Raw genomic sequence first — 26,888 nt, forward strand, 5'->3', positions numbered from 1 at the left:
AATAAAGTTATTCCATTGTTTCTTCTATGCACCCTTACTTTCATGACGTGCTTGACTCCCCTAGTAAAAGAAGGTATGTGTGCTTGCTAGCTGTTCTGTAACCAAGTAGATTATCAAACTATGTGAATGGAAAGAAACTCTCCCTATAAAATGGTAAGCTGTGTTCTGCTCGAGGCTCTTTCTCCTGACTGCGATCAGTGAACAGAGACTTCGAACGCTGCAAAACCTTCCAATAAATACTGATTAAGAATATATTCTTTCTTTGGTTCTTTGGGTTTTGAGACAGTTTTTCCTCACTCTTTGTCAAAGAAAGATTTCCACAACATTACCAATGCAAAGTAGTGTACAATTTCGAAGAAAAAAAAACTAACTGCTTCTTTATTTACTGAAAGGTTTGTTGTGCATTTGTAAAATGTAGGTCTGAACTTTGACTTGGTCATTGTAACACAATAGTATGCTTTGATCAACTACACAATTGAAGCTTTGGCTATGCGTTTAAGGTTCTGGTCCTATTCAAAGGTGAACCTCCAGCACAGTCTCAGGTATTTCACTGCCTGTAAAATTCTGCAAATGTGTTTCTTTCGGAATTGCCTTGTGTTGTCTCCATACATCCTCTCTAACTCTAACCACCTTCCTTGTCCATTCTGAAAAAAACATATCTTCACAGCCTGATGTTCAGGGTTATGTTCTGTGGTAATTTTCTGCCACTCATATCGTGAGTCTACTTGTAATGCATCAGTTTACACTTTTTTTTTCCTTTTTTTTTAACCAAGGCAAAAATTTTGAAAAGTTGAGTGGAATGATTTTATGAGGCAATGCGCCTGAAGATGTTATTCAACTACCTCGTGTTACCCAGTAGGGGGAGCTCTTAGTTTGGCAAAAAGATGCCTAAGCTAAATGCTAAAACAAATTGTGTATTTTTGTATTTATAATATTCTTTTCTTCTGGCGTAACTCAAAAAAAGAGGTATGTGAGGTTGTGAGGGGCCCATAAAAGAGTAAAATGAACGTAAATAAACAACACCCTCCTCTCTAGCTCACATTATGTGCAGCTGAAAGCCAACCCCTGGGGACTTTTACGAAAGTTAACCCCTGCATGTACAGAGTATACAGCCTATATATGTCTGCCTGGTTGCAAGCTACCTTTACTTGCAATGCAATGTCTGCTGTGTGTGCGTGTATGTGTAAGTGTAAGTGTGTGAATGGGGGTTGGGTGTGTAGAGGGGACAGAGAGGAAGAAAAGGCACAAGGGAGCAAGCTGAACCCCAATTTGTTCGTGATTTAAACGTCCATGTTTGTCGCGAAAAAAAAAACAACCCCTCCGTGTTTTATTGTAATTACAAATGCCGACAGTTGGATTCACTTCTGGCAGCTGCTGCTGGAATATTTTTGCATGAGCTGGAGCGTTAACTATTTTCAGTCCAGTTCAGATAAGAGTGAAATCCACATTCCGTCTTTTCGTGTTTTCCCATGCCATTATTTTATTTACTAAATGTCCATATCACTCCGCAGGGTCAGAGAGTATTTTGAAGAAATTGTGAAACGGTCTGCTTCCTATTATTTGTTGTCTCGTCTTATCGATAGATGAATACATTTGCTAAATACTTGAAATGCGTATTTTCTAACCATTTAAATCGATCTAAAAATAATCGTCCGGTCTAGTTCTGCTTGGAGGAGGTGGGTCTATTTTGTTGGGAGCCTAGGGGGGCTGTGCTTCGGTGCCACTTATCATTAGATATGGCCACCGTTATAGAGTACACAGAAGCGTCATCTTCAACTTGGTTTTGTCATGTTTATTGCTGATATTTCTACTCGGTCCGTGTGGCAGACTGAGTGTCATTTTTAGGGAAGCCAATGTTTGTTTTTGCACATTTTTGGAGCCTGTTGTTACTGCGTGGCAGGCTGGTTACGAGAGTCTTCTAACTGGCCGTTTGGTCCCGCAGCTTGTCGCAGCTGAAGAAAATAGAACCAGTTGCCAAGCCAGCGGTCCGTACCCAACATTTGCTTCAGCCGCAGCCATACTTTCCCCGAGGATTCGCATTTGAAGTTTACGGGAAGCTGGCTCGTAGGGCAGCCTGAATTTCGGATTTGAGGGCGTTTTGTGTGTTGGTGGAGAAATTGCTGCTGGCCGTAGACTTGGGTGGCTAACAGCAACTAGCTGTATTATAACCCGAACTCGACAGCTGTCATTGGAGAAAGGAAAGTGATCCCCCGCAAATGAGCGAGCCAGTGAAGTGCTTTTCCTTTGGATTTACATCAGCCGCTTTTCCATCAAATGGGCAAAGTTGGGAATACCATTGCAACGCTGGGATATAATGATATGTGCTGTGCATTTTTGAGAACTGCAGTGTTGTTTCATTGGAGAGAGGCTAGCTAGCTCCATTAGCTCGCTAGCTTGCTGGCAAATAAAAGTACGACGTTTCATCCCCCCAGTATTTTGGGACATGAAGAGGATAATTCTCTGTCCATAGGACTGGAAGGTAAGATGTAATCTGAACTTTCTTTCCTGTCGCTGTTAGCTTGATTTCTGTAATGAATTTAACCTTTTTGAAGTGAGTCTGAGCCAACATCATCATCATCCTCCAGTCTGATGGAGGGGAGGGGGGATTTGTCGCCGCCTCGGCTTTTCATGACTCAGACTATTGAACGGAACGTTAAATGGAAAGGTTCATCGGTGCTATATAAACCGAAAATGGGTGATTATTCCGTTTCACACCGTGTTCTGTATGAACAACCATACACAACGATCCCAAGTTGTCTAAGAGAAGTAGAAATCAGATTCAGCGTCGTTGTGTAATGTAGCATTTTCACTTTTAGAGGGGCATTGTAGTTCTTTGGAACAGTTCCGTTCCATTGAATAGACCGAGCCTTTGTGTGCTGGGCACAATTCCGGATCGTCGCCTTCTTTTCGATTGGTCGTTGATTATATGAAAAAAGTTGCATGTTATGCTTCCCGTCCTATTCAGAGATCAAGAAAAAGCGCGTTCGTGTGAAACGTTTTGTTGTGGGTTGTAGTTCGGATGAGTTGGTGAACTATCTGCATCCACTGGTAACCTGTTTGCTCCTTTAGCCTCTTTTCAGAGTTGTCTTCCTGAAACTAAATCCAGTCAGCTGTGTATGGGCGGCCAGGACATGGTGGATCAATTTATGCTTTTGCAATTTTTGTCGAATTTGGTCGATGTCAGTGTCTCTTTAGTCTGTACGATCGAGGAAAGGCGACAGAGTTCCTACACAACAGGCTAGCTCTAGCTGTAGTTAGCTCCTGTGCAGCTGCTTTGTGCCCAAGATGTGGGTTAACAAAAGCTAACGTTAGCATGTTTTAATTTGCACCCCCTGCTGCCCATAACCGCTTAAAAAAAAATCTATGCACTGCATGTCCCACCAGTGCATGTCGGAATGTTCACATCTAGGGTTGTCTTTTTGTCTTGACTTATAGTCGAAAATATATGTAATCCTACCATTTTTGAGAACTGTCTCCATACAGTGCATCGCTGGGTAGTAACCACCTGTTTCTTAAAACATGTTCATGCCAATAATTTCGTAATATGTATATTATACCGTAGCGAACATCAAGTAAAAAACATTTTGTAGACTTTGAACACTGGTGTAGGCGAGTAGTGGGGGCAAATCCAGCTGTGAAAGATGGTTTGGCTGTGTAATAATTGCTCTTTCAACACTTCTCATCATTATGACGTGATGCCAATAAAATGTTGTTTTCTCCAATGTTTAGTTCTGCGTGATTTTGTCCCATTCATCAGTCTATAATCTCATTTCATATCCACATATAGCCATTTCATCCCTTTTCTACAATGTCTTAATTATTGAATGCCTATGAGTGCATATCAGCAAATAAGAACATACTTGAAAAGTTAATTTGTTCTAGTAATTCTATTAAAAAAACAAGCTGGTCTGTTCCACACAGACTATTCTAACCATTTATTTATATTAGGATTGAATGTGAAGGCTTAAATCTAATAAAAGTTCAAAATATAACTACTCAGAATACTGCAATATTAAAATCAATTTAAAGAAATGTCTTTAATACAAAAATGTTATGTCATAGCCTACGTGCAGAAGACTGCTGACCCAACAGTTGTCAAACTCGCATTTGACACCACCTCTATGGTTAGTAAACCACAAAAGGTAAATGGTAAATAAGTTGTTGAGAGTTTTATATTTTGTTGTACACTAGCTTATTGGAAAGTTAATTTGAAGAAAAAAGTGTGGTAGAAAACAGTGCACAACCTTGACAGAAGTTTTTGTTTTGGAGAGGTTCAGCTAGCACACGGCAACATTTTCAGGACATGTCATACATTCCAACCAAGAAATTGTTGCATTCAGCTACAGAAAGAGTCTTTTCTGAACAACGGAGAAAAAGGCCTGAGGTGTTGCCAACCGGATCAACGTCATCCTTTTCAGATGAAAATAGAGTAATTTTTTTATTTCAGTTGAAATTTATCCCAGAATCTGAAGGAAGTGAGGCTCAGAATCTATTTTGCCTGAAGTCCAGGGTATAGTTTTTAAACTCGGTGATGACTTGGTGATCCTTGTCATCTGCTGGTGTTGCAGAAGTGCTAGATAACATTAAAGGAAGCTGGGCTTTCTTAAAACTTCAGCAGAGCTGTAGATTGACACTATTTTCCGTATTACAATTTCCAGAGAAATTAAATTTTTGTTAGCTGTAAAGCACAAAAATATCTGAAATGTATTCATTTTACTGGTCATAAAAATATTCAAATCCCATGTGTAATGTAACTTGCCTATGTTCAGTACTCTTCCTGAGCACCTTTTATGATATGCAATTTCTATTTAAGTTCTGATTTCTATTGGGCAAGTCGGCACTTATGAAATATGACAGATTATAATCCCATATTGAACTAAAATAGCTTCAAGTGGCCTCTAGTTACTAGAGAACATTTATTGCAGTCAGATAATTATTTTTCCATTATGTAGATTGTAGAAAATCGCTTGAGATCCTTTGTTGTCGAAGTGGGTACAAAAAGGACCCCAGTTTGTATTGCCTGTACAAATTGGTGTACAAGCGATATGGAGCGTTCCATTTTAGACTGCTACATTTAATACCCCCACAAAAAAGTTGGGGATAAAACAGCCAAAATGCATCTGCATGAAATAGCTAAGGGGCAAATAACCGGTACGCTGAAATCTCTTCCCCCATTCATGTACAAATGAGATTGTAATTAAATGACTGCTTTTGGTAAGTGTACCAGTTTTATAATACATTATTTCAACATAAATCTATTACATAAAATGAGTTTTCAAGTGCTTATTTTGCTGAATAGTAGCAGAGTTTCAGAGCTATAAATGGTTGGGTTATTAATGGGGTTAGCTCTTCTGGTAGCCAGCAAACCAACCATCTTGTATGAAAATGGCATTTCCACAACTTCACTGTTTCTTTCATAGCTGTGCAGCAATAGGTGGGGCTAGGGTAGCACTGTGTTACTCCATTCTTCACATAGTGAAAATTCCGATCACCCTAGTACTTTGTTAAAAAAAGAAAAAAGACTAAATCATTGGAACGATATCTTCAAAATATTTAAGGCATTTAAATCGTACTTCTTTTATAACCTTTGTGTATTTTGTAATTGTAACCCATCGATTTATGACACTTTTTGCCACAGCACCTTCAGATGTCTTGAAGTTAAAAAAAACAAAGGAAGTCTTGTCAGAATATATTTTAAAACAGTAATAAAAATTCAGCTTTAGATTTTTTTTTTGAAATAGTACAAAATCTTGGGTCAGCTAGCAAAGATCGAATTTGTTGTGGTTTCACCATTGTGAGAAAAATATTGCGAAAGCAGCCCTTCATTGTTCGTGTTTTGGAAACGGACCCCATTTTTCACAAAATGATTCAGTGAACAGTAACAGTCAAATTTGTGCACATTTCTCCTGTCTGACTTGTGTGTATTGGTTGCTTATTCTTTATATTTATGCATTTACAATACAAAAATACTTGAATCTGGAGATATTACATTTTTGTAGTTCATGTAGCATTTTCTTCAGTAAGTACCTTCCATCTCCAGAAGTAACATCAGAGAATGCATCACAGCTGATGTGCTAAATAGTAAAACATTTAAAGAAAATATTTCTTTGACTGGACCTAAAACTTCTTCTTTTTTTTTCTTTTTTTTTTATATGTAATTGCTCTTTAGTAAAAACAATCTTGTTTGGTATGTGTGGATCCTTTTCAGATGTTATTTTGTAAAAAGAATAAGATTTTTTGAGAAATGTCGTCTGTCAGAAGTTTGAAGTACATTGTTGTATCAAAAGGACCATGATATGCAAAGACCAGTATTATTAATTTTTTTTTACCTGTCCTTTTGTTATTCTTTTGGTTATCCCTGGAAATAGTTCCAAGTACTTCGATTAAATCATGGTCACAGTAAACAAAAAAGTCAAGATATTCAATCAGCTCTGTCCTTGGGCATGTAACCGCTAATAAAGCATTTTGTAACTAGTTGCACTATGTTCTTTGGTATTCTGAAAAATGAATAAATGGTTTCAAAAAAGATATTTGAGAAAATTTACAGTACAGTACTGCGCAATAAAGAACCTGTTGCTCTGTAGTGATTCTGTTTGCACCCAGAAGGTTGGTCTTGTAATCAAGTTTTTTTGAAACCACCTTCATTTCAGTGTATGCAACTTTTTTTTTTTTTTTATTTTAATGCACTGACTATCTTTGGCAAGATATTGAATGGGTTGTCCAATCGTTTTTAGCAAACTAGTAGGGAAGCTGTACTTCAACAAAGTCACATCTGCTGCAGTTCAGCCCCTCACCTGCATCTCACACGTCCCGTCAAAGCTGACTTCAACAAGTTGACTTTTTCATTGTATTTTTTTTAGTTAGCATTCCAACTTTACACTGTGTCACAGCAATACAGTGTACAAATTAGTTGGATTTAAAACATTTCAGATTCCAAATTTTTATTTATATTCAATTGTATAAGTAAAATGTATGTATTTACTACACAGTGATAGGATAGTCCTATAAAGAGATTCTGCCTCAAAACTGCATCTCTATTTTCATGTGCCATCATCACCTTGAGGTGCCGTCATTATTTTGATATGGACCAGTCTCTCCTGTAACAGACTTACCTTTACCTTACCACACCCAACATTATACTACTTATGAAAAATAAATAATGCTAAATAAATAGCACTTATACTTTCACTCCTCAGTTTCAGTGGCAAAATTAAAAATGTCTGGTGTGGGGATCTACTGCTGTGAGACTCCACCAGGCTGACTACATGAATTCCAGACGATTCCATTTCAGAGTCATTTCTGAATGTCTTATTATATTTGGGATATAAAGTATCACTGCCTTAGCAACAGTGTTATTGCTTTAGAAAAGTTTATTTCCTAAACTTTTCTAAAGCTTGGATTTATTGTCAAAAGTAACATTAGTTTACTAATATTGGTATTATTCGTTTGTACTGCAGCACAGATTGATAAGATAACATTGTCTGTTTTGTAAAATGAGTTCAATGTACGCAAAACCTACATTTGTAGTTTAATTCTATCAATCTATAGCACCAAATCCTAACTTACAGTACTTTTAAAACCGATCCTGATCATATTCAGTTATGGAATTAGTTTTAGTTTAAATTTAATGTTAACTAATTTAATTAATTCTAACACGGTCCATGTAGTCGCATTCTGATCCACTTATCTACAGTGCAAATGTTTAAGTTTTATGTTTTTTTTGTTTTTTTTTTGTCTCAGCTGCCATTTATTTTAGAGTGGTTAGACCAGAAAGTAGGTAATGATAGGTGGGGGAGACATGTGGCAAAGGTCATCAGGCCAGGACTCGAGTCTGTGTCGTCTGCATCGAGGATAAGGCCTCCTTATTTGGGTTGTACTTTACTCCTGTACCTCCATAGCACCCCAATAGTGCAGTTAGATCCTAATTGGTGCAAAGTTGGCTTTGGTCAGTATGTCCTTTCGCTGCCTGAACTTTCTTTTATTAGCTTCTGCTCTGGCGACTTTTGTTGACCTCTCTAAGACAAGTGGTCAACCAACATTCTTTTGTCTCTTAAACGTTTTACACATGATGCCAGGATGCATTATACACTTGGCCTAATGTGAAAGGTGATTTCTGAAAATTGATATTCTTCAAAGTGTAATGTCCTTTCTTAAGTAAGCTATTGTGCGCATCACTGTAAAGTTACAATTTAGATTATAGTAACAAACAAAGGCAAACATAACGTTAAAATATATGAGAGAATAATACTGTATTAAAAAAACAACTTGTACAGATCATTGAAATATAAGCATATATATATATATATATATATTGGGATGAATATCATTTGAAAACACTAGATAATATGTATTACTTTTGAAGGATTGGATTGATTTAAAAAAAAAAATTCTAATTGCAATAGTGTTGGTGTTGTATGTATGTAATGTATCCATCTTCTAATACAATTGGGTTGAAAAGATATTAATCAAGACAATGTACATAAAATGAAGATTATGATTAAGAAATCGTGTTCTGGTTAAGGTCAGGTACAATCCTAAGTCAGCACTAGTCACATTTGGGACTTAATAGTGAACTGGCTGAACAACTGGGGTCTAAACCTATCAACAGCCTCTTGTGAAACACAGGTTAATGTCCGCCAATGTGGCATTGTGTATTCCTGAAATGCAAATTTTCATTATAAATGTTCTTTAAATAGCTAAAATAAGTATTAAACATTTGTAGCTGCCCATTTTTTTCATGCTGAACAAAACTTTGTTGCATTACCAACCTTTTTTTTTTTTTTTTTAAAAAAAAGTCAACTGAAGACTGCATGCAGATGAACATGCACTTATTATTTGAGCATGATTAAAATTAAGTAGATTTAATAAATTACTTGTGTTTGGTTGGTTGATGTTTTTTAAAGGTCACACGTGCCTGGCCGTCATGGCTTCCTATGGGATGTTTAAAGACGGATGCAAATGGATCTGTCTTCCACTTACGCAGGTTTGCCTCCAAAATAAATTCGCTACAGAATAACTAATTGCATATGATGGACCTGTATCTGAATGTGTCACTATACAAACAGCTCCGGTAATCATCACAAAAATCAAGTGAATTATTTTGAATAGTACATATTTCTGTAATGTACATTTCCTCAAAGTGTTTGAAATGCCTTTTTTTAAATCATTTGAAAACAACCACTATTTATTCATTTTCAAGGAAAAGATAAAAATAAAAAGAATAACATGGGTAATGAAATATTTGTTAAACTGTTGAGTCCCATGCTTTCATTCTTCAAGTCTTGAGCTGTAGTAAAATGTTTTCAGCCTAATAATAAAAAAAAATCAGCTCACAGTATGATTTTAACTCATATGAATTCTTTATTTAAAGGTTGCAAAGCATCAAAAATAATTCTATTGTACAGTAAAAGTTAGTAAAAATGTATTCTGCATTACATAAGTATGATGGCATTGTGAAAACAGCCATCAAGAATTCAAAAAGCAGAGAAAATAATAGTGACATAAAGAGACGCGGAAAAACTCATATGTGTCCTGTAGAAAATCTATTTTTCCAGATTGGGAATTTTAGAGAAATTAAAAAGAAAACACTAAAGGATTTGCAAGAAGTGCTGGCCGTGTGGTTGATTGTGGTTGACAGCGCTTAGATCCACCGGTGGCTCTGATTGGTTGATTCCAGTTAGCACTGGGAAAAGGCAGAGAAGCTACATTTTTCACAGATTTTCTATCTCATACCATACTACCACAAGGTCACATGGTGACAGTTTCCAAAATATGTAAAAGTTGCATACTCCAGCTTTAAGAGCATAAAGAAAGGCTGTTTCTACTGTGTACATTGTCAGTTGAAGCACCAGAAACTCCTAAAAACACATTAATAACAAGAAGAAGGCCTGAGAATTAACCATCATGTTCAGTCTACTGCCTCCTTGTCTACCACCTGCTTAATGTACTACTGTTTTATTAACATTACATAAATACAAATATGGTGAAATAGCAGGAATTGCATGTATATCAAAGTACGTGCTGAAATACAGCAGGTTTTTTTTTTCTGTTCAAGCGCTGGCGTTAAACAAGAAGAAATGTGTATTTGCACATTTAGATTTTATAACTTTGTTTCTACTTTGTGCAAATGGATCTATCTTACACATATGCAGGTTTGCCTCCAAAATACATTTTTACAGAAATTTGTTCAGTACATGGACTGTATTAGATGGCAGTTGTTCCCTCAGGATATGACCCAGCCACATTAGTTGACACTTGATGCTTAGTAACAGAGTTTGCTCATCTTCCTGGGATGTAATGAAAACTTCTCTATACTGTTTTATCACATTTGCTTTTACACCCTTGAATCCAACAATCTCCAACCATTGTGGTCCTCTTATGTGCGATCAATGAGGTGGGGAGCTTTTTCCTTTCTATCAAGATGGCAACAGAGCACCCGGATGTAGGAGTGACGTATTGTGGGAACTGAATATTCCAAATGGTGTTGCACAAAAACACTGTATATCACTAGAAGTGCACCAGACCCACAGTAAAAGATTGTGGTAGCATATCATCTTTTGAGATCACCTTTGTTGAGGTAGATCTTGATTATCTATATAAAGCAGAAGTTGAACTTTGATTTTATTTTTCAGCATTTTGCGGGCCAAACATAAACCGAAATCATCAGTGAAATTACTTCATGAGAGAACATTTGAAGGTTTTAATTGCCTCGTTAAAATTCAGAAGTAAATCTGACCGGAGACCTGTGAGGTCACCTAAAGAGCTGTAAATAACTGCATAGATCACAGAAACTAATTGCTTCATAAATGTTCAAAATGTTGTCTAATCTGCATATGGATGTTTAAATTAGTGTAATTTTGTCTGCATTTGGGAAGGGGTACCCCACACATACACTTTAATGGTAAAGTATTATCAAGTATGTACACTCATTCACTTGTTAGATTTTACTATAAAAAGAAAAATCCTATGATTTAGCAGCTTTTGTAATCAACTTTATGATCTTCACTTTCACATTCCTGTTGAAGTTTCCACTGTCAGGCCCATTTGTCTCGACAGTGTTGCCTCACTTCATTGAGTTTGTTCATTCACGGCCTCTTGGACGTCCAGTCACAGCATTCCTGTCTAGTTTAGTCCTGGACTTTGACTGGACCACTGCAACACCTTGGTTAGTTTCTTTTTTCACTCCTATTGTTATGGATTTGAGGCCATTTTTAGAGTCAGAATCTTGTTGCATGACCCTTTTTAAGCAAGGTTCTGTTGTTGAACAGATAGTTGTCACTGAGGTGCAGAACACATGCAGGAACTGGTTCTTTTGTTTTAGGAATAAATGCATTTCCACTGACTGGGAAAAGTCCCTTCATATTCTTCATGTGTCTTAAAACTACTACCTTTTTATTCATGAACCTGCAGAATGTTTTCGCTCTTGGATATTAAACTATAACTGGCTAGACCAGATTTCTCAAAAAACAACAAATTATTGTACATCAAACTGGAAGGTATTATTAATTTATCCGGGTGAAACAAATGCATCTCTGTGATTAGATTATATTAACAAGACCTCATATATTGAGGAATCAATGCTGAAATATAAACAATATAGTAAAAAGTCTAATTGGTGCATCTTGTTCTCTGTGGTGAAGCTTTTATATTTTGGTCTTTTTACCACTGCTGTCTAGCTTCATGTGTATCGGTTTTCAGACGTTTTAATCTAGATAAATATTTATTAAGTCAAAAAACACGACATACAGAATGTGAAGAGTGGTTTTGGGCAACAACAAAAAAAAAATCATTGGGACTCCACTCCCCACCATCCAAAACATTGCACACAGACGCTGCTTAGCCAGAGCTCACCAGATCCACTCCGATTCCACCCACCTCTCCGTGGTTTATTCATCTAGTTGGCATCTGGCAGGAGTTTCCGCAGCATCCGCTGTAGAACAGCCAGACTCAGAAAGAGGTGCCTCCCATTGGCCATCATATTGCTCAACACCAATAATTCCCCCACTAAAATGGTCTGACAAAGCTATGCTATACATATTTAGCAATGCATTATTTACATGTATTTATAGGCACACCTGTGATTTTTCTGGGGGGGTTTTCTGCTACATTTCATTGCCAATTTCACTGTCTTTCTGCAACAATAAAATAAGTCTGTCTCTGACATCTGTTTAAAAATTTTATCTAGTTTTTTTTTTTTTCAAAATATCAGAAAGGTAAAACAGAACTACTTTTAGGTTCTCCATTCACCCTTCTTGTTATCCACCTTTAGTTTTACACTCACTCACAGTCTGAAGGAACCACAAACATGTCTCAACATGCATCATGCTGTTTTTTGCTGAATACCTTCATATACCTGTGCTTACTGTGACTTTTATTTTCACTGAAACTGAAAAAGGTTTCATTCCTCCAAGTGTAAGAACATCCACCCCAAATATTGATGTTGCTGTGAGCCTGAATTACTTCTGTAATTTTCACTTGTCAGGCCAGGGATCTGTTGGAGCTGATGGAGCCTAAAATAGTCAGATTCTAGTTGCCAGCTGGTGCATCTCAAGTAAAATTGTGTTGCAGTGGTGATGAAAACTACCTAATTATGTTGACTTTTACACAATGTCTTTTAAAGCCAATCACTCTACCATTATGCTTAAGTGCATGAACTTTAAGGTCTTAACTGCATGTTTGAGATTAGTGTAAAATCATGAACCAAATCTAATGTTTTATGACAGTTATTAAAAAATATTCAGTTTTTTGCATCCTCAAAGTAACATTGAAATTTGTGGTGGTGGAAAATTATACAGAGGTAATGTTTTCTGGTTCATTGGCTTTTGGGGTATTGTGTGGCATGTATTTCCTACACTGTAGCAAAAACATTGCTTTGATTTAGTATATTGAGGCTTGTATCGTGTGAATATATTTATTTTATCCACCCCTTGCTGTTTTCTTACTATTTGAAATCCTAGTGATTTTCAAGTAGTATACTTAGACCTAAGAAGAATTAGATCCATACTATGTTGGCTTCCATTTTCCAATTTTCAAAACTAACTTTACTTCTTATTGTTTCAGAATGTCATCAGAGGATAGAACTGTGGAGACCTCTGACCAGGGACCCTCGCCGTCATCCAGCAGCGTAGGGGCCACGTCCACAGGAAGTCCTGCCAATGCAGACAAGCGACCACGTGGCAGGCCGCGCAAGGATGCTGCTGCGGCCACCATCCTACCACAACCACCACCCCTATCAACTGCTAAAAGCAAGAAAAAGTAGGTGTCTATTGTACTACCAGTGTTCAAAGAAGTAACTTTATGTTTAGATCCTCTTAAATGGCTTTCTCATCAAAATGATGGAGCCGCTGTGTCAAATCGAAAAGCAGTTTAGCAGTACTGTCAATTTTTCTTTCTATTTGGTGGTTAATTTTGGTTGCATGCCTGAAAGTCTCCGAATTAGTGTGGATAAAGTATTGTTGGAATAGATTGTAGTGCAGATTGACCGAGGTTAAATATATCTATGTAGTTGCTCAAATTTTTCCCTTTCATATTTCCTAGTGGAAATAATATGACATTTTCTTCTGGTTAATCTTTTCCATTAAGTCTTGATGAACCAATTGGGACAGACAGACCTGACCTGATTGTCAGATCAGTAAAGATATATTGTATTGCGCTTATGGGTTGGATAAGTTTGTAATGGGATAAATAGGTAACTTTGGAAGAAGCTTTCAAAACTTCATACCAATCTTTGGCAGGGCAACACATTTTGACACACTCTGGATATGCTTGTGATATACATTTTGAAAGCAAATATACTTTACTGCAGAAAATGTGAAGCTTTTTCTGTAATTTCATGATTTGCATGGTATCAAGAATGTGTAAATATGTGTTGTTAGGACTACATGTGAAGAGTTGTAGCTCCTTTATTTCCAGTAATTCCAGTTTAAATGCTTTTCATGGGGTGCTGGTAGGGTGTTACGTCTCTGTCTATCATAGCACACACTATGGACTAGGACTGCTCTGTAAAATGATGCCGTCTAGCTTCTTAACTCCTAAGTCTGTCCTCTCAATCAATCTTAATACCCTGTTCCCAATGGATTGCTTAATCTGTAAGCATGCAGATGATGTGTCAATGCCCCAGTGGAAAGACAACTTTAAACAGAGTTAAGTTGCTTGATCTTGATCATCTGAAAGTAAATAGTCATTCAGCAAATAAACTTCTAATCATCACTGTTGCTATCTTAGTTGGAGGTACATTCAGCTCAATGTTCACGTCTGTCCAACCTTCCATTGTCTAACCCTGTGGTCATAACTGTGGAGCATTAGATTCAGCTCTTATTTCAAAACCATTTATCTACAGCTAGGAAACTCACTTCACATTTTAAAATGTACAATATGTAACACAAAGGATTTTGGATATTGTTCTCATAAACCTGGTTGTTGGAAATTACTCGATTTGCCCACGCTTCATCTGCTGACCGGCCCATTTCAGAGCAGCATGATCCTGGTCTGGTTTTCCAGGCAGCACTGTGCTTGCTGGGACTACTTACCACAGCATTATTTTCACCTTTTTTTTTCTCTCCCTGTGGTGGGACTGTGAGGAGGGTGGTGGGGGGGATTTGTGCACGATATAGGATTGAGCCCTAGTCCTGAATGTTTTTCAGTGAAATAACTGGCAGTCTGAACACTGAAATCTTATGCTTCCAGTGTAGTTATATATAATTACTGAATCTTGTGTGGGAGGCTATGTAAACATATAACCACAGTTTACTACGTTGTGGCATACTGTAGTTTTTTTTAAATTGGTATTGAGTTAATTTGCAATTAAAATCCATGCAGATTACATCCCATAAAACTAAGGAGGATTTGTGAGCGATGTGCAAAATGAAAAAAAAAAACAAAACACAGAGGCTATATCAAAAAGATGGCAGTTTAATCCAGAAATATTTGGATATCAATACACAATGATAGCATCAAATGTTAAGACCTAGAAGATCATGATGATTCACTTTTCTTTTGTGAACCTCTGACAAGTTGTTACTACAGCAGGGTCCAGTCATTGTTCGCTTTTACCATGACTATCTTGTGATTTTGAGTTAATTTATTTATTTATTTTTAATATGCCTTTATTGAGCAAAGCCAGTAGTGGTGTGATTTCTTGTCATGAAGCTGAATGTATTTTGAATGTTTTGGTGGGGTGGGGTCATTGTCTTATAAGGAATGCCATTCTTTTGTCAACCTCATGTAGAGTCCCTCCACCATTGTAAGCAGGCCTTAAAGAGTCGTAATAGTTGCACTTAAAAAATTTTTGTTCATAAAGGAACATTTATCTAGTTTTCTTTAAAGATGGAGCTGAAATAATTATTTTTAGGAACTGATATGGCATGGTCAGTTTGTGAAATACAAAGCTATAGAGACTTGTCCTCAGAAATTACAACTTGAATTAAAATGTTTCTACTCAACAGCCAATAAGATATGAAACAAGTTTTATAAAAGGTTCTGAGGCTTCTTGCTTTACCTTTTGTTTCTGCCACCTTAGAAACATAAAGTTGCAATTATCAAGAAGGTGGATATGTTTGCATATGGTTGGCAATAAAACAAATATACACATATATTCTCCTTTGTTGCATGTATAACTCATTTTAGCCTGCATTATTTTACTATCACAAAGGTTGACTTTGAGCACTCTTTAAATTATACATGCCCTGATGTGCAAATTAAGATTGATATTGATACCCAATATTATTCATGCTGGTGTGTCCAATAACCAATATTTATATTTATTGTAGTATTACCACTGGCACACAGTGGTGTAAAAAAGTATTTGCCCCCTTCTTGAATTTCTAAATGCATGCATGTTTGTCACAGGCAAAACTTTGGATAACCTTGCCATATATATTCTGTGACTAAAGTTTGATTAACTTTTTAAAGGGGAAGTATTATATAAAATTGACCTTTTTGAGCTTTATGTCATAACGCTATTCCCTCATCAGAAACATGGAGTGTAGAATCTTTCATCCATGTTTGAGAAATCCTTTCATCTGTCATGTCAGCCAGTGAGCGTGAGGAAGACCGAGCACCACATTTGAGGATAAAGCTCCGATCTGCAGTTTCCAATCCAAACTTTTTGCCCTCTCTCTCAACTCTCCCACTCAGCTCCTTCAGACTATCCAGCAGCAATTGGCAAACACCTGGTGGAATTGTGCAGCTGCTGAGCTCACTAAGGAGCTTTTTCTCAGTTAAACTCTGGTTTAAAAAGTTATTAAAGGGTTAACATAGGAGCGCTGTTGTGATGACTTCCTGAAGGGCCTGTATCTCTTTATTTATTTATTGTTGTTGTTTTTTTTTAAGAGAGAGGCCCAATTTGAAGGTGTTAATTTATGAAGTCAGTTTTCTTAATTTTCTAACTGAAAGTACAATAAGAAATTGATTGTGCTATGAAATGGTACTCCGGGCTTGGAAATAAATAGTATTCCCGCTCTAATATCTTTCACTGCCATATAAATGTGCCCTATAAATATTTATTTTTCAGTTTAAATTCAAAAATACTTTATTGATCCTTAAAGGAAATTAAACACTGCAACTCATTTAATTAAAGAGTTATTATAGATGTTGATGGCTGTGGACAGGAAAGATATCCTATATGTGTTACAATGAATTTTAAGATCCCTATAAAAACATTAAAATACTAACATCCTGTTTACCATAGTTGCCTATTAGTGGTTCTACAGTATATGTTTGAAATAATTTTAACCAAATTAAAACTACAATGAAACTGGAAAGAAACTTTAACATACAAAAAAGTTTTAATGAAATAAAGTTGACTGGTGCGTGTATGTTGGGGAAAGCTCTGTGCTTTAAAGGTCACATATGGCTAAACGAGCCTCTCAACAGGGGCTAAATGGTTTGACTTGTTTGTGTGTAATTTTTTTTTCAGAATAATGGAAGTTTCAACCTCACCAAGATATTCATTTTCAGTTGTATGAGTCTTTTTTTTGGTAATTATATTTTCAGACAAAGTTTCCTTGAGGCTCCTTCTGTCATTCTTGTGATTAAGGTTTGCTTCCCATGGAAGTCATTTAGAGGGAGGGGTTGATTTGGCATATAGCCATTTGTGATTTTTCCCTCCAGTGGCACTGAAGATTACCCCACCACCCCCAATTTTTTCTCTCTCTTAATTCTGCGTATCTTCCTGAGCACATAAGACACATTGCTCTCACTTGGACTGTTTTTGGCTCTCCCCATATATCATGCGAACAGTGGATGATTTTTGGCGTTGCATTTATGATCATTGTCATCTCGGTATTCTCACCTTTACCATAAATGGTGTTTCCAGAATTAGCTTGGCGGATTCTTTGGTAGTAGTTGCTGAGAGTATTTGTACTGTTTATTAAGAAGTGTGTTAGTGTGTTAAAGTCTAATATGCAAAATATAGTGTTGTATTGTTGACTAGTATACACCTACCTATTCTTTTTTTTCACTTTCAATTATACTACAGCCAGAGTAACCTGTTATGTTGCTTTCCTTGATCCACACAAAGTAGTGTACAGTTAGTAAATTAGTTTTTGAAAATTTTCATAAATAAATCTCTTTAAATGTGCTGTGTATTTTATTCATCTTCCTTTCCCTTGTCTACCTCTAAATTAATCTCAGGTCAAATAATTGCCTTCAGAAGTGACTTGGTTCTTAAATATTACATGTGTAAGCTAAGGGTGCATTCACACCAGCCCTGTTTAGTCCGCTTTAGTTGAACTCTAGTTTGTTTGCCTAAAAAATTTGGTTCATTTGGGTTCGGTTGAAGTGAAGTCCGGCGCGGTTCGAGTTCATATGTGAAGAGACCGTTCCCAAAGCAGGAAGGTAACTATTGCACAGGGTATTCTGGTCAAATCAAAGCAAAATTGGTTTGTCTAGTCTTTTATAAAAGTATACAAACTGATGGCACTTCAATTTTGTTTACATTTTGTGAGGAAGGAAGTTGTGCTTATTTTCTTCTTCAGAGGTTTTTGTGCCATTTCCTTGACACTGCTACCGCAGGCGAGGAAGACAAACAGGTTTTGCAAAGGGTTGCATTAGTTCGAAGCAGTAGAATGTGAAAGCAAAGAGCATTCCAAAAAATTTATCAAATGTTGAAATTTTGGTCCCTAGTCGAACCTACCGTACTTTTTGGTGTGAAACATCCTCAACCATAGTGCATCTGTTCTGCTAAGCCCCAAAGGACTACTAGAGAATGTTATTGTGTCAACATCATCATGAAGACCATGGAACAATAGACATCTCAGGAATATGAAGTTGTGGGAACGTTTAAAACCTTGAACGTCTTACAGATGATTCCTCAATTTATCGTCTCAAAGTGCAAAGTGTATGGATTTTACTTTAAACCTGCCAAAATGTGGGCATGTCTATCAAAAAACTTAATGGGGCCTATTGAAAGGAGAAGCCACTTATGACTGAAATTATTGAACATGTTATTGAACATAAGTTCTATTGATATTGTTCAAGTGTCAATCACCATCAGTTATCAGAATTGTTAACTTTTACCTTAAATTAATTAGTCAAGTTTGTTGTGAAGTTTGTTGACTGAACTGGAACTGTTCTAAAATAGCAACTTGAGCAAAAGCTTTTGCAAAATGTATTTGATAATTTTTTTTATCAGAATTCAAAAGGTTTTTCTATAGAAATATTTTTTTGAAACACTTGTGGCTTGCTTTATATCTGTTCATATTTAAGTAGGCCATGAGTGTGTATTTTAATCACAGTCATGCCCGCTACTCGTGCATTTTAAACACACACATTACTCTCTTTTTGCCTACCCAGCTTTGTCGTATTTGTGGTTGTATCTGGGTGCAGTGCATTATAAATTAATAGAATAATTCAGTTTATAACTAGCTGTAGATTATACATAGACATCTTTTGATTCTCACAAGTTTACACTGTGCTGCTGGAAATAATTTATGTGTATACTTTCAGTGGTGGTTTGTGGTGTTTTCCATTGTGTTCATGTTGATGAAAACTATTGCATCCCCTGTTACTACTCAGCCTCTGCCTTGCCCTGGGCTCTATTACCTCCATTAAACCACCTTGAAAACTGTGGATCTATTTAACTAATTCATAACCACACAACCAGCTTCACTTCATTAGCCAACCTTTGTTTTTTTTTCTTTTCCCTTTTGATTTCCTCTGTTTGTTTGTGTCTCTTCCTTGCTGTAGGGGTCGCACCAGGGGAAGGGTTGTTTTGGATGAGGAGGACAGCATGGATGGTACAGAGATAACGGAGACCACAGACCCTCAGGATGCAGGTAAGACTTTGTAGTCCCCCTTCTTGATCTATTATGCACACATTGGTTTTAGTAAGCTTCAATATCCAAGCAGCCCTTTGCCAAGAGTGCACAAAAAGTGTGTCAGTAACGGTAGCAGAGTCCCCCCACCAGTTCTCTGGTGTGGGGACTGGTGAGAACTATGAGTGAGAGCTTTTTCTTAGCACCCCATGCTTCGTCTTTAGGGCTATAATTGAAAGGGTTTAAATGGAACTGCAATGGTGCTTTGGGTGTGCATTTTTTCTTCTCTCTCCACTTCCATCATTCCTCTTGCTCTGAGATTGGCATTGAGGTGCAGTGGGAAAGAGCCCAAGGCTAATGCCCTCTAAAAGCTTTTTAAAATCCCATCAGTCTCCTCAGACCCATTTATGTGCTTTTTTATGTGTACATCACATCACATGACCAGGCCTTCCATTCTCATACATCTTCGTGCTTCGCTGCTGCTGTGCCTGAGATATTGGGAAATTCAGAATCTATGAACTGGCTTGTCTTTTGTTTTCCCTCAAACAACAGTCATTTTTTAAAACAGTTGGTTTATTTTTTCTTTTCTGACTGTGGGCTTTAAAAAAACCAAGAACTACAGTGATGTAATAAATAAGAATATATTTGAAAAAAAACATTTATTAGAAAGTGAAATGTATTATGGATGTTTTTTAAATTCCGTGATGTATGTCTAACATTCATTTCTGCAATATTTTAATGTAGTTTATGAATACCTAAATTCAGTTTCTCCAAAATGAACCCCTTCCACACGAAGCCACAGATGAATATTGCTCTGGATGCTGGCTGTTCAGAGTGCTTGATACCAGCATAGGCAGGGTTTTCATTAAATAACAATTTTCAGTGATTGCTTTTAAGCTAAACCAATTAAACTAGATTCCCTCCCTCCCAGATTTCACTAAATCCATGTTGAAATGCTGTGATAGGTGCTGATGTTCTTAGCAGGAAGAGGGGTCCCTATCTCGAATTCTCCTCAAGGTCCCATACAACGTTGGACCGGCCCTGCATAATGAGCTAGACCTGCTGCACTTTGCATCTCCCTGCTGTATATAGAGGGACAAACAGGGATATTGAATTTATGAAACTAAGCTTTTCCATTTTCTGACTGTTGAGTTTTTAATAAGCACTATAGAGACTATTTGTTTTGGCTGCTACAGCTTTAAGGAGCACGTTTTTTTTTTATTACAGCAAGGCCTGGTGTATTTTCTTTCCTTTTTTTCTTTTTTCTTTTTTTTTTTTTTAATAAAATCAAGCAACACTTAGCCTGGCAGTTATAGCTTGGCAGCCCACCAGGCTTATAATACACACAGGGAAACCCTGGTAGTAATAGAAAGTTGAGTGGAAGGAAAAAAACTGGTCCATAAGCAACAGTGATGACTACATGCTTAAGGGGATTATGAAGGAGAAGCTATTTAAATGTTTGTGGGAGATTCACAAGAGAGTGAATTTGGCTGGAGTCACAGATTCAAGAATCTCACATTCCATATGTTAAGATACTCCTGATCCACACACAGAACCAGAAATGTCTTAACCAGGTTAAAAAGACAAAGGATTGGATCAGTGATTTGGGATGCCATGTTATCTGTTGGTGTTGGCCAAAGCCAAACTCAGCCATCTACTAGGAAATTTAGAAAAAAAATATTCTTCCCTCTGCAGACAAGCTCTATGGAGCTGCTCATTTAATTTCTTGGCAGGGCCTGGTGTATACCCATGCTGCCAAAAGACACTGTGCTTGATTGTCCAGATTAAAGTCAAAAGGAGGAAACCAGCCCCAATAATGCAGATGAGCTAAAGGCTGCTATCAAAGTACCCTGGGCCTCCTAAACACTTCAGGTGTGTCAAAGGCTGATCGCCTCTATGTCACCGCATTGATTCTGGATTTCAAGCAGAAGGTGCCCTGGCCAAGTATTGAGTGCATACGCTGTACAACAGATGAACATAGTTTTACTTTCAAATGAATTATGGAAATAACCTTTTGTTAATATTGTTCTTTATTGAACTGTGCCTGTATGTAAAAGATATTTGAATATTTATGTCAAAAACTGTTATCTAGTTTCCTGCACAACTCTTTAACTGTCTTGATTGTTAAGCTATTTGGATGTAAAGATATTTAAATTGTCAGTGTGAAATTTCACATGATGTCACTGAATGTTTGCTGCACTGACCTAGTGAAATGCTACTTCTAAGTAATAATACAGATTTTCAAGTTTTTTTAATTGAGCCGTTATATAATGGTAAGAAACACGTCAGTCTTGACATGACTTCTGAATAAGCATTACTACTTGAGAAATGTTTGTTTTCTGTGCCTTACTTGTGGGTTAGCTGTAATCAATGCTTGAGGTTTTGACCTCAAATCTGACTTCAGTCCAATTAACCTGCAATACTATTGGTATGTCTTAATATGTATATTTGTAAACCATGATAAGTTATTAGTAGATATTTGCATAACTAATGTCTTGGTTTTGTTGTTATTTTCACAGAAACACAAATCCAGCCAGTGGAAACTGTGGAAGTGGAGACCACTGAGGCGCCAGAGGAGGAGAAACGCCCTTCCCCTCTGGCCCAGAGCCCCCCAGCAGAGAGTTCAACAGGACCATCTGTCCCGGCAAGTGGAGAAATCAAAAGCAGGTCAGTAACACAAAACTTTGCCTGACTCACAGTTAATATTGGTTATATGTATGCGAATAAAAAAAAAGTGTAGTTTGTCCAGTGAAGAATATTGGTTTTTGCCTTGCTTGTGTACACAAGTCATTGGGTGGTGGATGCAGTCCGCTCTTCCCAGGTGTCACTTTGCTAAAGGCTGAAATCAATCTCGTAGCGTGTCTGTACCATTAATGTTAGTGACTGAGGTCAAATCAGCAGCATCTCCTGGGATCTTATTACAACACAGCTTTGTCATTTGAACGATCGCTGTCTTCTTCAGAAATCTGAAACATTTTTATGTTTAGATGTATGTACGATTATGTTTTTTGGTTCAAAGTGGAAAAAGAGAGCCATTTAAATGCCTTTTTGCCAGAAGTGAGAAAGTTTAAATTCATGCTGAAATGCATTGTTTTGTATTTATTCACAGTAATTAAACATGAACATTTTCTTGATTTTAGGGAGCGTCTCTGTGCCTTCTGTTACTGTGGTGGTCGTAGCCTTCTGGGTCAGGGGGAACTACAAGTATTCAGCACCACATCTCTGCATGAAACACCCGTCAGCCATAACGGTGAGGAAAGCTCGACAAGCGACGGCAGTGATGGCGACGTAACTGCTCAGCCAAAAACGGCTGTTGACGACACCTCAGGAGAGAAGGAAACCAAGTAAGCCCATCTTCGAAATGTTTTTGTTTAAAAGATTAATCAGAAAGGTAGAAAAACAAACCAAGATGTAATTAGTTTGTAAATGTTGCTTCCAACATATTCTAAAACTTATTCTTTTGTGGGAAAGTTGTTTGTCAGAAAGCAGCTGAATTTCTGACTGTATAATAAAATAAAGCTGAAGAGTTATTTTTTGTTTTTAAATGAATCACATCTTGATCCCATTTAAAGTATATTTTACCTTTTAGAATTGACACATTTTTAAATTATAATATCTTGAAATCATTTCCTGCCACTTTGTCAACATTGACACTTTGTTGTCTCACTTTTGGGTTTGCATCATTATAATATTTTTTTTTCCCCAGTGGAATTGAGATGGGGTGACTGGGGGCCATTTGCAAAAAAAACCCAAAAAAACTGATTATCCAACCAATCTTAAGGGTTTATGTTATTTTTCTGTTGAATATCAGCCACTTTTAAATATCTATTTAAGTCACACTGGTACACAATTGTTTTTAGATTTAATCCCTTCTGGGTCTGAAGGTTTTATTTTGTGACCAATGCATATTTATTGATTTTATTAATATCCAAAATCATCATAGTTCTAGAACAAGAAAATTAATGGAATTAACCACAAATCTCCTTAACCTTTGTTCCCCTTCTTATTCATAATTATAGTGTTCTTCTGTTTTGTCCTTCTTATCTGTAAAGACATTTTCTGGTGATACGTCAATTATAGTTTGCCTGACTACTGATTTTTGTAAATCATTAATCTGCCGCTACTGATTTTTGTTGACTTAAGTTTGTGATTTTGAGCTATAAATTAAAAAAAAAAAAAACTTTGTTTGAATTTAAAATATTGTAACATTAAAATGTATGTAGGTACATAAAAATAGATTATTTTTTTTGCCAGAGCAACTGTCTTCCTCTGCATCACTGAAAATATGAAACTATAGTAAAGCCTTAGTGATAATTGGACAAAAGTATCTGTCATTAAAACCCCCAGTCCCTTAGTTTTAGCATAATTACTCAACTTTCCTGAAGACTTCCACGACAGATTGGCAGAATTTAACTTGTCTAAGGATAAAATTGAATATCCTTGCTATAATATGTTTGGCATTCCTGTTATCTGCTGACGGTTTTCCACGTTCAAAAAGTAGCAGTCTGAAGAAACCGCTAACACACCATCCGTGCCTAAAAGGAAAATTCAGCTTACTTTACCACTTCAGTTTTGCTTTCAGTTTCACTGTGGGAATCTCTTCACCGTAACCGGCGATTCTTAAAGTGAAACACCACACTCTGTTATCAAAGAAGCAGGAATTACCCTATGGAATCCTGTGGTCTTCTTCCGTCTGTAATTTCTTCTTCACTGAATATTGTTGTTGGAGAGAGATTGGATCCTCATTTTCCAAATGGCCGGTTACTGCCGTCTTTGACTTTCTTTAACAAAAGTCCAGTATATTTGGTGACTTTAGTGAACTGAATTCTGGTTTTCTCAGTTCCTAATATTGTCATGAGAATAGAGTGGTTTGGTCTGGCAGTCTGCCAGCAAGGAGGTACGTTTTATGTTTTTATTTTTTGTTTTTTTTTAATTAGCATGATGGACAGACATGTGCAGTTGTATGACGAAAGGTGACTATGTTATGTAATTAGGCTATAAACAATAAGATGTCTTATCATGAGTGCAATCTTATTAAAAACAATCTTTTTAATTATTTATTTTTTTGTCTATTGATTGAAATGAAGGTCCCTTTGAAACGCTAATGCTTTTTCATTTATTTTCTGTGTTGTACAACTTAAAGAAACATCCTTTTTAATCAGTGTATGTCTCAGGACAACCAGACTCTTCATTCATTACAATAGGTGGCCTTTTACTTTCACTCATCTCAGTTTTATTGTCTCCTTATTTCAGCTTTTTGAAAGTCTATGTATAACAGGGGTGGCCAAACTTTTTGAGACCAAGATCTACTTTTTCTCTCACCAGCCGGCTGAGATCTACCTCATGACATGAAGACATAGAAATTGTAAATTAAACTCTATTGACTTATTTTATATGCGTACATACATCAGTTATATCAGAAATGATAAAGTGATAGAAAACCTAATCTAGTTTCTTCCTCAGTGAGATTCTGATACTGGGAGCAGGTTACTGGTTTCTCAGTCAGAAGCTGGTTGCAAACCTGAGGCCAGCAGGTGTCAGTCAGTTATGATAGATCTGAAATTAGGTTTGATGACATCAATATGCGAAACTGCAGACTGATTGGAGGAACCAAAGAGCTCTGTAGAGGTAAATCTTCTGAAGCTGGGATATAATTAATTTAATTTCACATAATAATCGCGGTAGAAGCCATTTGTTTGTTAAAACTTAATCAAATATATTTGTCCTATTTGATGTTTGTTGTGACGTTTACTGCAAACGAACAAGGCAATTAGTCTAAGTGTGTCGTTTATTGATCGTTTAGAAACTACAGCGGCTGTGATTCGCCACAGCAAAAGTAAACAAATGTAAAATAACTCAAACAGGTGATCAACTCCAAACCGTTCGCACCTTTTACTCTCTCTCTCCCTTTGTCGTTAAGCACACCTGTTGCCACGGCGACTGTCTGCGCCCCACAAGCCGAGGAAAGATTACGTTAAAAACATAACATTCAGTCCGTTACGATAACAGGTTTCCAGGGCTGATATTTAGTTATCGATTATTAATAAGCCTCTGATGAACACAGCGGTGGTTGATAAGCGAATTTAAATTTTGATAAGCCCGTCAGAAGAGGAAGTGCTGGTTTCAGTGTCCTGGCGGCGTTCAATTTGTCACCTACTGCCGAGATCGACTCAAAACCTTCCCGCGATTGACCGGTAGATCGCGATCGACGTATTGACCACCCCTGATGTATAATTATCTCGCTTTGAATTTTTTAAAACTTCCTTTCTGTATTAAATTTCACCTCCTCCTCCCCCCAGTGGGTCTGAAACCTGCCACGAAGAAACAGACTCTGCCAGTCGATTTTGGGATGAGCTTTCTCACGTCGGCCTTCCACAAGGTCTTAAAGTCCAGTCTCTGTTTGAGTCAGGTAGGATTGGTGATAACTTCTTTTTTTCTTTGCTCTCTTAATGAAACTTTGTATTTGAACCCCATTTGATTTTATTGTTGTATTTTATTACTTGAAATTTTTTAGGGCAATGTTGGGCACATCAGAGTTGTGCCTTGTGGTCTGACGGTGTTTGTGAGGGCGAGGGACAATCTCTACTTAACGTGGACAGAGCCATTGACTCAGGGAGCACAAAGGTAAGTGGAGGGAGAACATCTGTAGACTAATGGGTGTTAACACATTCTTAATGTGCCAGGGCAGCAGGGAGGGATTGCTTCATTGAGGCACAGAAAAGCGGCTGGATCAGGCTGACTGGTAAAGGTCAGAGAGGCAGTGTGGATCTCTCAGCTGTGAAATGGAAAAGGTCATGCCACTCAGCAGCAGCACACAGCTCTTGTAGCCGGTTGGCTGTGTCTGGTAGCAGTGTTGCTGCTCAAAGTTCTCTGATTGTTTGCAGCCCATCGGTCCAGGAGCTGAATAGCAATTCTGCCACTTGATCTCTACTGTGGCTATTAGTTCACACTCATGGAGTTTGCGGACAATAGAAAGTGTCTCAGATTTTATTGTTTTGCTCTTAAGGCTAAAATCCAGATTCATACTTTTTTCCCAGAAATGTTGAAGGATCTAAACCATCCTCCCTGTTTTTTAAAGTCAGTATTAGTCACAATCTTTAATGAAACTGTTATTGTTATTAAGCTTTTGCAGACAAAGACTGTTTTTATAAAAAGCGATGTTATTCATTTATTTATTTTTGTCTCAACAGCACTGTGCATACTGTAAGCGCCTTGGAGCCTCCATTAAGTGCTGTGCAGAAGGATGTGCTCAACTCTACCATTACCCCTGCGCAGGGGCAGCTGGGACATTTCAAGATATTAGAAGTCTTTCACTCCACTGCCCAGAACATATTGAATTGGCAATTCACAAATGTAAGTTAAGAAATTGCACAGTTAGGTAAAGAATGTCCTGTACTAGATATTTACTGATGTGCCTGTTGTGTTTGGTTTGATAGTTGTAGACGATGTAAATTGCGTGCTGTGCGATAGCCCAGGGGACCTACTAGACCAACTCTTCTGCACCAGTTGTGGTCTGCATTACCACGGGATGTGCCTGGACATAGCAGTGACCCCTCTAAAAAGGGCAGGTTGGCAGTGTCCAGAGTGCAAAGTCTGCCAGACATGCAAGTGAGTCACTTTAACCTCCCACCTAAA

General features: G+C 37.2%; 1 protein-coding gene across 9 annotated transcripts in view; it reads left to right on the forward strand.

Annotated features, from left to right (window-relative positions):
- The first annotated feature begins 1,749 nt into the window (after window positions 1-1,749).
- Window positions 1,750-26,888, forward strand: part of kmt2cb (lysine (K)-specific methyltransferase 2Cb) — a 74,438-nt gene continuing 49,299 nt past the window's right edge. For all 9 annotated transcript variants that reach the window (XM_055033177.1, XM_055033182.1, XM_055033180.1 and 6 more), the window contains exons 1-9: window positions 1,750-2,479; window positions 13,060-13,254; window positions 19,186-19,274; window positions 21,773-21,920; window positions 22,394-22,597; window positions 25,553-25,662; window positions 25,768-25,877; window positions 26,444-26,606; window positions 26,690-26,861. In XM_055033177.1, coding sequence (XP_054889152.1) covers window positions 13,061-13,254; window positions 19,186-19,274; window positions 21,773-21,920; window positions 22,394-22,597; window positions 25,553-25,662; window positions 25,768-25,877; window positions 26,444-26,606; window positions 26,690-26,861 — 1,190 coding nt within the window. In that variant the 5' untranslated portion in view covers window positions 1,750-2,479; window position 13,060. The remainder of the gene's footprint in view (window positions 2,480-13,059; window positions 13,255-19,185; window positions 19,275-21,772; window positions 21,921-22,393; window positions 22,598-25,552; window positions 25,663-25,767; window positions 25,878-26,443; window positions 26,607-26,689; window positions 26,862-26,888) is intronic.

The sequence above is a fragment of the Poeciliopsis prolifica genome, unplaced genomic scaffold (assembly GCF_027474105.1).
Source record: "Poeciliopsis prolifica strain line A6 unplaced genomic scaffold, Auburn_PproV2 SCAFFOLD008, whole genome shotgun sequence".
NCBI classification, from domain to species: Eukaryota; Metazoa; Chordata; class Actinopteri; order Cyprinodontiformes; family Poeciliidae; genus Poeciliopsis; species Poeciliopsis prolifica.